General features: G+C 32.9%; 1 protein-coding gene across 1 annotated transcript in view; it reads right to left on the bottom strand.

The window, feature by feature from the left end:
* The window catches only part of LRPPRC (leucine-rich pentatricopeptide repeat containing), an 88093-nt gene that overhangs the window by 37689 nt on the left and 35138 nt on the right, over positions 1-15266 (bottom strand). Inside the window, exons 17-25 of the mRNA XM_012727343.1 lie at positions 14910-15016; positions 14619-14696; positions 14249-14293; positions 13783-13890; positions 12650-12780; positions 11872-11957; positions 10270-10477; positions 2234-2358; positions 1637-1743 (exon numbers count right to left, since the gene is read on the bottom strand). Coding sequence (XP_012582797.1) covers positions 1637-1743; positions 2234-2358; positions 10270-10477; positions 11872-11957; positions 12650-12780; positions 13783-13890; positions 14249-14293; positions 14619-14696; positions 14910-15016 — 995 coding nt within the window. The remainder of the gene's footprint in view (positions 1-1636; positions 1744-2233; positions 2359-10269; positions 10478-11871; positions 11958-12649; positions 12781-13782; positions 13891-14248; positions 14294-14618; positions 14697-14909; positions 15017-15266) is intronic.

Genomic DNA, 15266 nt, shown 5'->3' with positions numbered 1-15266 from the left:
TGACAATTTTTCATCAGCAGTCATTCCAAAATGATTACACCAATGGTGTAGTACACTGGCAAAGCTTTAAAATTACTCTTGCAATTCATGTAACAGCCATATATCTTATGCTAAGCACCATACTGTGAATTATGTGGGGTATGGAAGACAACACAATCCTTACCTTACATAGGCTAAGAGAATTAATATTATTGATTACTACCATAATCCAGGACACATGCAAGCTGCTTTATATACATTTTGTGATTGAATTGCACAGAGAGATATGATATTCCCTTTAATACATGCGAGCTTAGAAAGGTTTAGTAACTGTCCCCTTATAATACCATCAAGCAGATGTGAAAAGTGACCTCACTCTGTTGCCTTTGGTTCTATTATGTCTTGCTTATTACATAAAGAAAAGCACATGACTTCCTACTGTAGAACATTTTATTATTATCTGAAGTTTCATTCCTACTTTGATCAGTGTTCTGTTAGTATTGGTGCCATGCCTACAGAGCAGCAGAACGAGAGGCAGACAGCTCCTGTTACTTTCAGAGACACTGCACACCCTCAAAGCCTTTCTATCATTTTCTAGAAAATATAATGAACTACCTTCAGAAGCAGCTGCTGAAGATGGCATGTCTCAGAGCCCTCTAAGAGTTTAGAACTAATCTTATAGTCCTTTTTCATACTAGTCCTCTCTCTTCTTTGAAAAACATTAAGAGAAACTAATTTTCTGGGTTGTTACCCTATAGTTTTATCTATGATAAGCAGTCATCACTATACAAATTAGGAGGCCATATACCATCATTGCATCCACTCCACAAAACATTAATTTAGAAAGAGATTTAAATAATGACAAAACTTGGACTGGGAAAAAAAAATTACTGACATATTAACAAATTTATTTTAATTCTTTACCATTAAACAATTTTTCTTAAGGCCCATTTCATGTGGGATGTTTTTTATTTTAGGGGACAGAGAATTGTTTAAAAGCGAACTTTATCACAATTTAAATTGACTTTATAGCTGGCCTTTGACTTAATCAATTTCAGTAAGCAAAATTTCAATTAAGTCTAGATAAAACATATTAATCCTAAATAGGCCAGGTTTTTGTCACCTACTATTTCCCATAAGCTGCTTACCATAGTAAAGAAAAAAAAAAGAAGAAATTCTAAATTAAATGCCAAACAGTTGCAGACAGTACTTGTTTGGCTGATTAACTCATAGACAAGCATTACAAATAAATCTGAGCATGGTCTGCAGCAAATTAAATTCCACTGCTTTTAAGAACAAAGAATTCCCTGGCAAAGAGGATTAGCAACTTTACACTCAGGAATGCCAGTTTAATTTAATTGTTCCACAATCCAAGATTTAATATGCAAATACCATTTTGATATATAACAGTGAATTTAACAAAGTGAGGAAACAAATTCAATATACAAACCAGATTGCCTTTTCTGAACCATAATTATATACAATAAAGAAGCTGGTTGAGTCATCCCCCCCCCCCCGACTCCCTCAGCATTATTGGGATTGAATAATATTAACATGAATCAGAACAAGTGTAATTAAAGGTTAAAATTTTTTTAATGTATTCTAATTAAGAATCTAAATAGCTGTACAATTAGAATACTGTAGTTCAAAATCATACCTCAATGATTTTCTTGGCCTCTTTGTAATTTCCTGTTTGTAGAAAGGCAAAAAAGAGATCATAGAGCATTGTCATTTCACCCTGTTCTTGGCTCACGAAGTCCATTGCTAGAGAGAAAAAAGAAACAATATTATAAGAATATAGGAATATAGAGGACCATAAAATCATTTAAAGGTCTGGACAAATATAAGGAAACTTCATCTTTAAAACAAACATTTAGGACAGCAGAGATTAAAGCTTTATCAACTGAATTTCTGTCACATTCCTTTCTTGTCTAACTGCATATAGTTAGGACATTAAGCATCTAAGACTAGGGTCAAAGAGAACTGGTGAGAAGGGTAAAAAACCCTCCCAAAGGCAGGTCACCATGAAGTAGTGATTTTTCAAAATCAACAAGTATTAAAATCAAGGACATTTATCAATATAATACTGAAAATCTACTTGATACTTTCTTTTTTACTTACAAGTGTAACCAAGTTTTTCTAGATTTGCTTGCCTGCCTGATCAATTTTTCTCTTCAGAGCAATGTATTGTGATTAAGTAAGCAAGAGCGGGAAAAGAAATTCAACTATAGCAAGATATTAGAACATGACTAACCTTTCTGAATTAGATCAGTCTCTCCTTTCTCGATCAGTTTACATAAGACATCATGAATCCTTGGTAATATTCTATACTTTTGGAAGCAGTCAATAGCGACTTCAAGAGCAGCAGGTAAGTCATTCCTTGGATGCATCAAAATGTGAAAATGAACAGAAAAAATTTCGTTTAGTTTAGCAAGATATATAATGACCAATCAAAATGTATACTGCTGAGTTTTATTTAAGGTACAATGCCAGAAAGCCAAAGAAAAAGAAAAGAAACAGTATTTATATGTAAATAAATATTCAGAGTATAGACATCATTAGCAGTTCCATTTTTTTCTGCTTTATCCTTGATTATTTTGTGTATGAAATGGTACTTTAAAAATACGGTCCAACATTTTGTGGGGGTGGAGTGGGGAATGGGATCAAAAACGGGGTGGGGGGAGGGAAATGCACGGGACTATGGTGATGGCACATGGGTGACTTGGTGATTGATGGGAAACCCGCGGGGATTACAATTGAGATGGAAAAAAAAATGTACAAAATGATGTAAAAATAAACTTTTGTAATAAACAAACAAAAAAAATATATGGTCCAAATTCATGAAGCCATTCTTGATGATTATTATAAATAAAATTTGATTTTATATAAGTTGCTGTAAGAACGTATTATTTCTGGAAGCAAGGACTACTAGTAAATATTTTTCCAAATACCATGTGTCTTTATGGCTCACAATTCCCAATTTGGGACACTTTATTAAATATCCATCAATAGCTATCCAAGAATTTTCAAGCACTCATATTTTTCATACTATCGCTTCTTTCAGTAAGGGACAAATAGCTTCAGAATTCATAGATATAGAAACTCACTGCTGTTAAAACTAGCATATTTTAATGGTCACTGAATTCTAGGAGAACTCCTAGAAAGTTTTTCACTGGATGGTAAGGTTTAAAAATTACTTCCAATTATACAGTCAAGGTTTCTCTTACATGAAACTAAAAAGATATTTTCATCAGTCAGTTTCTTTAATACAAGTTTGGAAATAAATTCTTGTTAGGTCTTCAAAAGCTACTTTCTCCTTTAAGAGGAAAATGACAGTATGAGAAATTAAGACACTGGAAAAGCTTAAGAGATTATGTAATTAAGTTCTACTTGCCACCTCTTTACTTTAAAAGAGGAACTGAAAACACCCAGAGGCTGACTAGCACAGGCTGCTGTGTAGACATTAACTGCCATCAACTCCCTGGACTTGTAGCTTTCAGATGGAAAATTACACATCTAATTAGACATTATGCTCGATTAAAAACACTGTTGTTTGTTTAGCCTAATCAGGTGATGCAATTTGGATAGGAATTAAAAGATTTTTTAAAATGAAAATATAAAAGTGATTAAAAAAAAGGGAATGGTTACTGACAGGATTGAAGCAGAACTTGTGACAGTAAATGACAATCTTCATGGAGAATATCCATTTCATTCACACCCACAACAGGAAGCAAGCCTTTTTACATTTTCCGTTGAAGCCCAACATTTTGGTCCATTATACAAATGCTATGTTGCCCTAGATTGAATTACTATTTTATCTAGATTAAGATTTTAAGCTGTACTAAGAAGTAAAATACCATGAAGAAGTGTTAATTTTATTGCAATAATACTGACACACTGAAAACGAGCCTATCCTGAGGGAACTCTACCTTACCCCTCACTAAGCCCTGTTTACAGTGCATCTTCTGGCACCCCACGGAGTCATTTGAATTTTTGTCATTTGGGGTGAAGACTAAATTACAGGTTAATTTCAAAACCGCAAGTAGATGTTGCAGGCTAGATTACTGTCATACAAGAGAAATGCTACAGTAGCTACCACATATGATATAAAGCTTTATATAACCAGTATTTTCCCTTGCTTCAGATACAAGTTCAGGTATTGACTTTCTAGAATTCCATTTAATGGATGAATACTAAAATATTTTTAAGAAGAAAACTAACACATAGTGATTTTTTTCAAAAGGTCTGATGTACTTTTTCAGATCAATCCCCAAACTAGAACAGTCCTGCCTCAATTTTATTTGCCCCACATTAGGTCAAAGCTATCAATAAATGTCCAAATAATTGTTCTGTCAGTCAAAGAGACATGTTAATAGTCTTTGGCCTTCAAATATAAGCTTCCGAAGATTAAACATGATCAGAACAACAGAAAGGCAAGAACAGTAAAGTGGAAATAATTTATATATTTGTTAATAATTTTAAGTACAATGTTCCTCTCAGGTCGCCAACAAAATGAATCAGAAAGCAATACTGGAAACACTTCACCTAGAGTATGGTGATGACTCTTTTTTATATTCTGACTTTTAGTTGGATCATATCACTTTAAGAAGAGATAAAAAAAGGTCCACTCCTCACATAATTTAATGTGACTATTAATCTTTCTTATCAAAGCTTGAAATCTTGTTGATGGAAATGAGAAATATGAAAAAGTATCTAAAAATACACATTGCCATGAAAATAGTTATATATTCATAGTATTTTGAATTTCAGTTTCAACTGATAAGAACTACATGCAGCTCAACTGTGCAAAGTGATACATTTCTAGAAGTGGTGATGAAAAGATTTTCACAATGGTTGAACTCAAAGACCTTTGTGTTCCCTCCCAGTTCTAATACTGTAATGTCAGGTTCTATAAAGTTGAGCTTATTATGTGCATCAACTCATACCGACAGAGAAAATCATTATGTAAAATACCATTTTTATTAAACAGGATAAAATCGGTAAAAGTGCAGCAAAATATCAAAAGGAAAAAGGTAGAAACTGCTTTAAACCTGAAATGAGGGTAACACTTATTAAGCAGTGTCCTGCTACTTCTGTGGCCTAAATGACTCTAGTTGCATTTGTGTGGTTTAAAACATTAGAACTGACTCAAAACTCCAAAATAAAAATAATCTTTTGAAGAAACCTCACTGATAATATAAATGTGGATTTAAATCTTTGATAACAGGCTTGTTTCAGAATATATATATGTATACATAATTCCTAAAGCTTTTATACAAATTAAATGCAATTTTATACAAATTTTGAAAAGTCCATTCCTGACAAAAATTTAACTGCTGATTTTACTAGCCTCATATAACACTAAAAGAAAATCAACTCTTTAACATAGTATTCTATCTAAAAAAATAACCCCTCTGTGGCACTGTCAAAGATTAGACTCCTTCCCAACATTTCAATGAAATATCTAACTTTCATGAATAAAACTATATGCACTAATAAAAAATAAGCAATCACAAATTTTTAAATTTATGCAATCAATACAAATTCATCAGGATTTTAGAAGCCCATAGAATATAAGCAGAACAGAGGAAAGGAAGATTTTATTTCAAATTTTAAGCACACAACAAACATACACACAATAGCCTGAGTTCAGTAAATAATTTGAACACTTAACAAAGTTTTATTTACTAACTTGCATGAATCCTTTTGGCTCATAAAAGTAACTGATTTTAGAATCCTACTTCACTTTTTAAGGGAATATAACCATATGTAAAACTACTACAAACTGATTTTGCATCAATACATAAAGGAATATTATAAAACATAAGCTTGAAGCTCACATGGCAAATCTGATGTTATTGCTTATTTGAGTCTTTATTATGAAATTAAAGTATGCTATGTCACTGACAAAAACCACCATATTACATCTCCATCTATGCAAAGGTATCAGAAAACAAAACACTCCTAATTCAAACAAATTTCTCTCTCTCTCTATATATATATATTATACATCTCTCTCTATGTATTATACATACCTCTCTATATATGCATAACATATATATATATGTAAAAATCACATACAATCTTGCACCGTTAAAACAAGAACAACCAGCGACAATTACCTATTTCCCTAGCTGTAGCTTTAAACTCAGTCACCATACTTAGAGTAAATAACTTTCCAATCCTGAGAGTATACTTAGACAACAAATATTGATTTTTAATTGGAATAAAGTGCTTCAAAATTATGCATAAAGTGTTAGTGAAGTGGCAATTTACCTAAAGGGCTCTTTTTCAAATCACTAGAAAAAGGTCTTTAAAGGAGAAAAGACTTTAAAACAAGGGGGAATGACACCTCCAACACTCTAAAAACAAACTATTCCACAAATCTTAAGCAGATTTCAGTGCAGAGAAATCAATTCAGGAGAAACCATAGTCTTCACAAAAATTATTCTGTTAAGAGAACTAGCTCTTGAAAGAGCTAAATGTTTTTTTCTGTTCATCATCTATAAATGAGGAAGCTTCAAGGAGACTGGTGTTGCAATTACAACTAATCCTCCCCAAAAAATTAACTGTGTTGAAGGCTTTGTAATTTCCCTAGGTACAATTTAGCTGTCACTTACTTTAAAATTTACTCAAACATGCGTTCGGAACAGCACTAACTTCACATGTCAAGTGCTTTCCAGCCAATTGAGTCTAAACTGGAAGTCGGTGTTAAACAACTGAATGATTAGACAAGATAGCTCATTTCCCTGCTCTTTTGTTCAGAATAAAATGCCACATTTACATTATCAGGCTCAACAGGATTTTCTGACAGAGGGAGAAAAAACCCTACTGAACACTGTCCCTACGAAGCACATGAAGCCTGTCATTTACCAATCATCCTTCAAAAAGCAATAGCCATGAATGTAACTTAATTACGACCCAATGATCCTTGACGAAAAATCATCTTATCACTGTCCTGTCCCCCTAGGACAAATGAACCACTTTTGTCCTTTGGCACTGATGATGCTAAATTCTTAATTGCAATAATGGAGTAAAAGAACCAAACCTCCTTAATTTCCTTTCAGCACATAAAGAGTTTTACTCTAGAAAGCAGGCATTCCCATAAATAATAAAAGTATCCACTACAAATGAAGATGCTAAGATTGAAGAGGAGTGTGTATGACAGAATAACTAGCATTTTCAAAAAGTGTATCTTCCATTTATGTAATGTATTAAACTGTTACAGAGACTTTTAAAACTTACATTGTCATAGGTTTGTCTTAGAGCAACTGTGACCTTAATGAAGAACTCAAGATTATCTTAACAAGAGTTCTGGAAAGACTCAAAGTCTACAAAGTTCATGTTCCACTTCAATGAAATGCACGTGGGCATATCCAGATTGTAGTACAAATCAGCACCAACAAGTCCTTAATGGAAATCAGAAATTAGAGCTTCTTTGATTACTTGCACTAAATAACCCAGTTAAACAGCTTCAGATATTTTTCATATCCAATGAAACCAAAATGGATCAGCTATAAAATAAGTGAATCTGAAACTGCATCATACTAATTTTTATGCTTTCAAACTAATAGCCTGGATTTCATTAATTTTGTTTCATTTAGCAGAGCATGAAGTATAATCAAAAGGTCTTTTAATGCATTTTAAAGTACTTCTTCCTTAACATGGAGGATCGAGGTTATACTCTAGAATCAGGGCATGATTGCAATGAAAAATACCTTGTAAGTGTATACAATGGTAAATGTTTACATAACACTCATTAGACACAGTTTTTGAACAGGACAGTGTAAGTGAAACATAAAAGTTTGTTCAACTGAGTATTTGTGTTAAACATAAGTGCTGTCATTTTGATAATACAGAAGCAGATTGATTTACCAACTTCTATACAATTATGCAAACCTATTATTTTGAATTTCCTTAGGCAAATGGATAAAAACAAAATTTCACACTCACTAGGTTATTTTTTAAAATATATTATCCAAGTAATAAATGGACACAGTATTCATTTCTGCTGTGTCTTAGCCAATGCTGGGAATGTCAGTTCAAAATTAAGATCTACTAAATCTTAAAGATGGTCTTTCAAAGGACCTCAACATTATGGAGTTGTTCCAGGATTACAATATGTAAGTGACATCCTCTTTAGAATTTTTGCAATGATGTTTGAAAATAAGATGTTCACCTTTGAAAGAATGAAGGTTTTTGTATGATGTTCTGAAATGTTTTTCCTAACTTTGCCTCAAATTTGAATAAGTGAAACTTATTCCCCAGCAGAGCTCATACCTGCTGAGGTCAATTACCTAATATTACTGAAGATTAAACAAATAAAATACATGTGGACTTTTGGCAAGGTAGTGTAGTTAATCCTAGTACTGCATTTGTCATGATTCTGAATAAGTTAGCTAGCTTCTATCAGCTGGAGAAAAATCCAATTGAAAAAAAGTTGCAAAGTCAATTTTTCTCCTTCTCCTATCAACAACTAACTAGAAATGCTACTGCTGTTTTCTGCAAATTTATAAACACACACTTTTTGTTTATCTCCTTTTTATTATATCCATAACTCCAAAACAGCTCACAAAACCTTTTCATTAGTATAGATGAAACTGGCAAAGACAGTCAAAATAAATAAATAAAAAGGAGGTTTGAGGTTCAAAAAAAGAAAGACAGTTACAGTTGCAAGCCACCACAGAGAAAAGGATACTAATTTAGGTTTCTGTAGCCCAACGAATAGGGACACAAATCTCACTGAGCTGTATAAGCAGCACAGAGCATGCTCCAGGTTAACATCTGAATACCACACTATTTCCACTTTCTCTCGGGGAAGCTCTCCTTGGTTCATGAGCCCCATCTGCAGACCTTTTCTGGAAAACTATTGTGTCTCTTTTTTGTATTCAAAGTATTTTCATTTGTAAGATACTTTTCTACCATGGCCTCGTTTTCATTGTTAATTATTTTATTTTTGCCCACTAGTGTAGGAGGGCCTAATTCTTCTGGGCACTGGGCCCATTTCTTTCAAGTCCTTATGCGGAGCTCCACATGCAATTTGCAGAGATGGGTCTTTTAAACAATCAAAAAAATTCTAGTAGGAAGCATATTAATTATAGGATTTCTATATAAAGTTGGCTGTGAATACGAGAACTCAGTAACACAGTAATTGTTTGAATCACTATTTCTTTAAAAGGATATAATGCTGAGATTGTGGAGATTAAGATTTGGCCAATCACTAACTTGATAAAATGTATTTTGTTTGGATGGCAAAGGAATTATTTCATAAAACATGTATGTGCATGCATATATGTGTATGCATGAGCATGTATATGTGTATATGAGCATACAAATTTGCTAACATAGAGCTAAAAGAGATGCTTCTTTTATTCCACATTTTAAATTCAGTACTAAACCATTCATTACAGTCAATTAGTTCTAACCCCTATTAAAGAAAGAAAAACTACCAGAAATTTGAAAATAGGAAAACCGTTATGATGAAGCTTTTTCTATTTCTATAGGCATTGACAGGGCAACCTCTTTTCTAAAATCAGAAAATCCCAATCACAAAATCAACAGATCAAAAACTGCAATACCCCACAGAAAGGACAATAGAGAGATCTAGCAAATTGGAATAAAAAAAAAAGAGCAAAAGCAAAAAATAAATGAAAGCAAATCATCTTACTAAAAAGTTTCACTCATTATAAGAGAGTAGGTTGATTTTATGGCTTGCTTTACTAATTATACCTTAAATTGGGTAACAATACAAACATTTCAAGCAGAAAACTTTTCAAACTACATAAACGTTGTCCTATCCATAAAATCCATCTCCTTCCCACAAGTTACAAAGACATCTTCTATCATTTGTCAAAGCTAGAATAACTGTATTGGTACATGTACTTAAAATACCATTTGGAGAAAAGGAGAGCTGAGGAGATGCTGTTACATTATTACCTAAAGAACTATCACAACATATAATCAAAATTCCCAGAGTAGCCTTCTTTTTTACATTTATTACTAATTACACTGACAAGGCTCAAAACTAAATTCAATCTCATGTAATATAACACATGCCCCTACAAAAAAAAAAAAAAAAAAGCCACCACCACCATAGACTATTACATTGAGAAATAAGTCACAGCACCACAGGGCTGCTGGTTAATCCAAAGGTCACCTAAGTTCTCCTGGGTGGCAAATAACCTGAGAGGTTTCCACAGCACCACAGTACATACAAAGAATAATCCCCAAATGATTATAGACTCATTTTTTGAGAGCCAAGATTTAAAATTCAAAATTCAGTGAACTTACTTTTCCAGATACAGAGTGACCAAGGGGGAACTTAGGGAGGCAGATGGTTTTGCTAACCCTAGAGTCATAATGGCTTCATGCAACTGTTTTACTGCTTCAGTTTCACCTCTTAAAGCTGCACCATTTAGGATGTGGAAAAAGGACAAGACTGTTGCATCTTTGATAAGAACATCCTTCTCTTTCATCTCCTTTAGAATGTTAATAGCATCTACAATGAAGTAGCACAAAAGACCGTTAGGTAATTTCATGTAGGGAAAACAAACTGCTATTAAAACAGCATTTCAAACCCAGCAGGAATGTAAATTCTAGTGTATAATGCCGATTTCAAGTTAATTACTACTTGCATTTCTAAACGAGACTACAATTATAAATCCACAATAGCATGGTTTTATCATTTCCATGCAACTTTGACTACAAATTATAGATAGGGACTGTGTGCCCACTCTGCACCACATAACCCTGTACGGTCTGCCCTGTAGCTGTAAGATCCTCCTAAATGGATGCTTTTATCGTTCCGAGCTAACATCTGCTAAATCACACCATTGTTTCTTCAGCAGATGGCTTGTCAGGAGGCCAGATAATAAAGATGTGTTTACACTGTATATACAGCCAGACTAATGGTCTGATACCGATAGGGTCTGTTTGCTATGTCGATACTAATTAGCCAAGCAGAGCCAATGAAAGCTTTCCAAAAGACTGCATGTTAATACATTAGATTCATTAAGCTTCATTAGGAAAGCAGAAACAAACATTTTAGGATATGGAATAAGTGCATTTTTATAATGTTGTTCTTAATTATTGTACAGACAAAATGTTTTGACCGCTTTACAAAAAAGTGGTTTTAAAAAACAGGCTAATCCTTATAGTTCTTTTGTGTCAGAAACATTTCCTAGGAGAAAAATTCCTCATACATTTTTCACTATATAAAATTTAAATAAATTTAAAACATTTTCTCTAGGAATAAAAAAGAAAATAATGCTTAAAAAGAAATTTCAAAATAAGAAGCAGGCAAACTATATTATTAAATATAAGACTATAGTATCAAATATAATTAATTATATTAGGCTACCATTATCTTAACAGAAAATTAGAGCGTGCAAATTAGTGATATAATAAGCTAATAAGCGTCCTCTGTAGAGCTCTAAATACAAACTTAATAAAATACACATTTTATTAATATTAGTAAAAGTTGAGACAAAGGCTACTGCAAAATTCATATTCTTACATATAAGGTCATGTTTATAGGTTTTATGTTCAGCCTTCAGACATTCTTAAGCAAAAACAAAGCCATTAGTGTAGCATATAAGCAAATTGTGCCATAAGTCATGATCTTCAAACTCACTCCAAACAGCAATGCTAATAAAAACTACCTGCAGAAATGCAAAAAGCACTGAGCTGTGCAAATGTAAATGACAAGCTTGCCAATCCATTAAAACTAATGGCCTACACTGTCCATGCAGCTCTGGTTGGATTCACATGCAAATTTGTATGCAAAGTGTTCAAGCACTTTGCAGGACATGATATACCATTAATATCAATTCACATGTTATTCCAGTGGCAAGATACTTGCATCACATATTTCCTTTCTGTGCTGAGGCTTACCTTGCAGCTTGCCATGCTTTCCCAATACTTTTACAAGGCCTACATACTTGTTGGTGTCAAGGACAGCAGATGAATCTAAGCGGTCACTAAAAATGAAAAGCCACATTTAAGTTATGTTAAAAGTTGACTGACTGTGAAAAGAACTACATCATCTCTTTTAATGACTAAAAATTTATAAAGGTGTGAATTACAATCAACACTGGCCTTTCCATTTCAGCTTTTTATTTAATTTTTTGATGAGCTATACAAATTTACATGTAATTATATTAAAAGTGACAAAGAAAGTAAAAATCTAACACCATATATATATATATATATATGGTGTATTTTTCTACCTGCAAATGACTAATGAAGAACTCTTTAGTTTGATGGTGCTTTGTTATGAACACTGAAGCCAAAAAAAGATACTTTTATTTGATAAATCTATCAGGATTCCCATCCAAAGGTAATGAGAAATTGACAGGATTCAGTTTATATACAATATAAAAATAGGAATATTTAACAAACCTTATAAAACATTTACATCACCACTCATGTGATACATAGTTGTGTAATAAATGGGAATAAAACCCTGACGTTTGGAGGTCTAAAAATGCTATACTTAAAAGACTGCTTGATAAAAACAAGTCACAATTAATCAAAAAGCTTCATATTATAAATTTTCAAAAACACAAGAATCTTAAGAAAATTACATTATGTAAGAGAATAATATTTCATTTACATGATGTATCAAGAACTGTGTACATCAGCATAAATGCTTCAGAGCCAGGGTACTCACAGTTCTTGTTTCAGGTTCAATGCATCTTCTGCATTATCATGTCGACAGCACAAATTTATTAAAGCTGCGTAGCCACCGACAGTCATATCTGATTCATATTTTGCTTTCAATTCAAGAGCTTTTTGCATATTCTAAAATAAAAGATTGAGGTGAAAAAGGAAGAAGAAATGAACATAAGGGTGTAAAAATTTCTAATTGTGATATTCAGCATTTAGAAAAAGTTAACAGTAGTTTAAAAATAAATGGATTCTTGTTATTAACTTTACCTTGATTTTTGGTACTTTTATTCTCCTCTTAAAAAATAGGCAAGTCAGTTCTATATGTAGGGTTTAAAAGATTTATCTGTAATGCGAAATAGGCCACTATTTATGCCACATTTAATGCTTTAGCCTTGGGTGTTATAAGACTTCCATATGATAAGAATGTACCAAGTCAGCCCCCACTCACAGTCCAATTTCCAAAGACAGAAATAAATACCTTTGCAAAGTTCTTCACAGTCCAGTTTACATCCAAATAATGTGAAGAAATATTTTAGAATTGAACAGTAACACGTCATAATATTAAAGTCAGTTATATTTTATTCCCCGACAAAAGAGAGGCACACGACCAAATCATATTGAACAAGAAACTGAAAAAGTCTAGGGTATAACACAAATTGCAGCACTAAAATGAACACAAAGTACAGCTGGACGCCTGCTGAAAAAAGGCAAAAGACCCTTTATCTCAGAAAGCTTTTTTTCCTGCAGGAAAATGGAATTTCAATCCCTGCATTAACAACCTAGTAATATTTGACTTGCAAATGACTACTGCATGTATCAGTTGCTTGACAATCTAGATATAAGAGACCAGAGCCATGGCTTGAAAGGACATTTGGCATGTATGATAAACCTATCACGGCTGTTACTATCATTCACTTTGCAGATTATTGTAAACAAACTACAGCAACTCGAAAACATGCCATTCAAGGTGTAGCTGAAATTAGTTAACCTTTCATTTAATTGCATTCTTCATAGGCATGACATATAATAATCAACTGTAAAAATCATAAGTATTATATTTGGCTTTATCTAATGTTATCTTTAAAGAATATCTTTACCTTAATAGTATATCTGAAATACTTAAGTAAATGTTACCTCGTCTGAACAAAGCAATAATATGAGTTGCTTTAGGACATCTCCTATAGGTTGATTTTCAGCTTTTAGTTTTTCAAGTGTAGACTCCAAATCAGATGATGAAAGCTGCTGCAGTTTACAGAACAGAAATAAAAAAGAAATTTACTACAAAAATAAGTAAGATGTACCCCTAACCTCTTGTCACATTTCTCTTTAAAATGACCATTCCTTAATGTGATAAATGCTATCAGCGATATTAATTTGGGGACTTGAGGTGGGTTACAAGGGTTTATAAAGTTCCTAAAATTACATGCAAATTTCTTATATATGTATATTTTTCTCAGTTAGGGAATACTTTTACCCACTTCTTAGAGGTATACAAATGACAAAAATGTAGGAACCACATTTTTGTGGTTTTATGAAGAATCTAGAATTCCCATTAATGTGGCTATTACAGCATGTGGTTTCTACTCCAAAACCTACTTACTTTTCGGGAGTCTGTCTTCTCTCTTTCAACCAACATATTAACATCCTAAAATTGGGATTTAAATTACAAGAGAATTAGAAAACACATGGAAAAAAATATCAACCAATATCAAAAGCAAATTTTGTAAGTCTCACATCATTTTTCTAAATTTTCCCAGAAATTCTGTTCATACTATATTTACCATTGTAATACATGTTTTAAATGCATTCTTCAATATATAAACAGTATTCACCAACAATCAAGGAAAAGTCTTGTTTTAATGGCTCTTATTAACATAACATGTTCAGGCCCAGAGCATTCTATTTAAATAAAAATTTTAAATTCTTTCATACATATAAAACATTTAAAAAAGTTATTGTGTTACACACACCTTAATCAGTTCAGGAACATGATAGCTATCCAGTAGATTACGAATGCCTCTGTAGATATTTTCAGGAATTTTTATATTCTGTTCAAAGGGAAAGGAGGGGGAAAAAAACCCTGAGTTTTAGACAACCAAACTGAAATTTGTCTAACAGAAATTATCTCAGACATAATTTAAGTCTCCAACTCGTGTATGTCATTGAGAAGTGGTCTGGTTGTACTTAAAAGCAGCAATTTCAAATCTAATAGATACATGTCAGGCAGGACAGGCATTATATAGCAAAAAATGAAATGGTACCATCTCCTTCAGCTGATGGAAGTATTGTCTCAAACGCTCCTCCTTGGCCTGTACCTCTGAGTCACTCATGCTGTCAATCAAGTTATAAAGAAAATAGCCAACAGCTTCTGTGGAAAAAAACAAGAGAAAGCATTCCACTAAAATTACTGCGACTGTCATGTTATCAAGATTAATTTATAAGAAATCATTTTGGTGTGAGATGTCACCCTGATGAGAGGCTCTGAAATGGCAACAATGATCACTGAGGCATAGAGATTATGTGGTTTGGGAGCACATATCTAACTGGTGAGTGAAAGGAATATTAATTATTTTCAGACCGAGTGACAGCTTTTCAGTACTGAATCTTACTTCAATCTA

Source organism: Condylura cristata, unplaced genomic scaffold (genome assembly GCF_000260355.1).
Source record: "Condylura cristata isolate star-nosed mole 26May11 unplaced genomic scaffold, ConCri1.0 scaffold00020, whole genome shotgun sequence".
NCBI classification, from domain to species: Eukaryota; Metazoa; Chordata; class Mammalia; order Eulipotyphla; family Talpidae; genus Condylura; species Condylura cristata.
The sequence above is the reverse complement of the archived record's forward strand: the minus strand, read 5'-3'. Positions and strand labels throughout refer to the sequence as shown.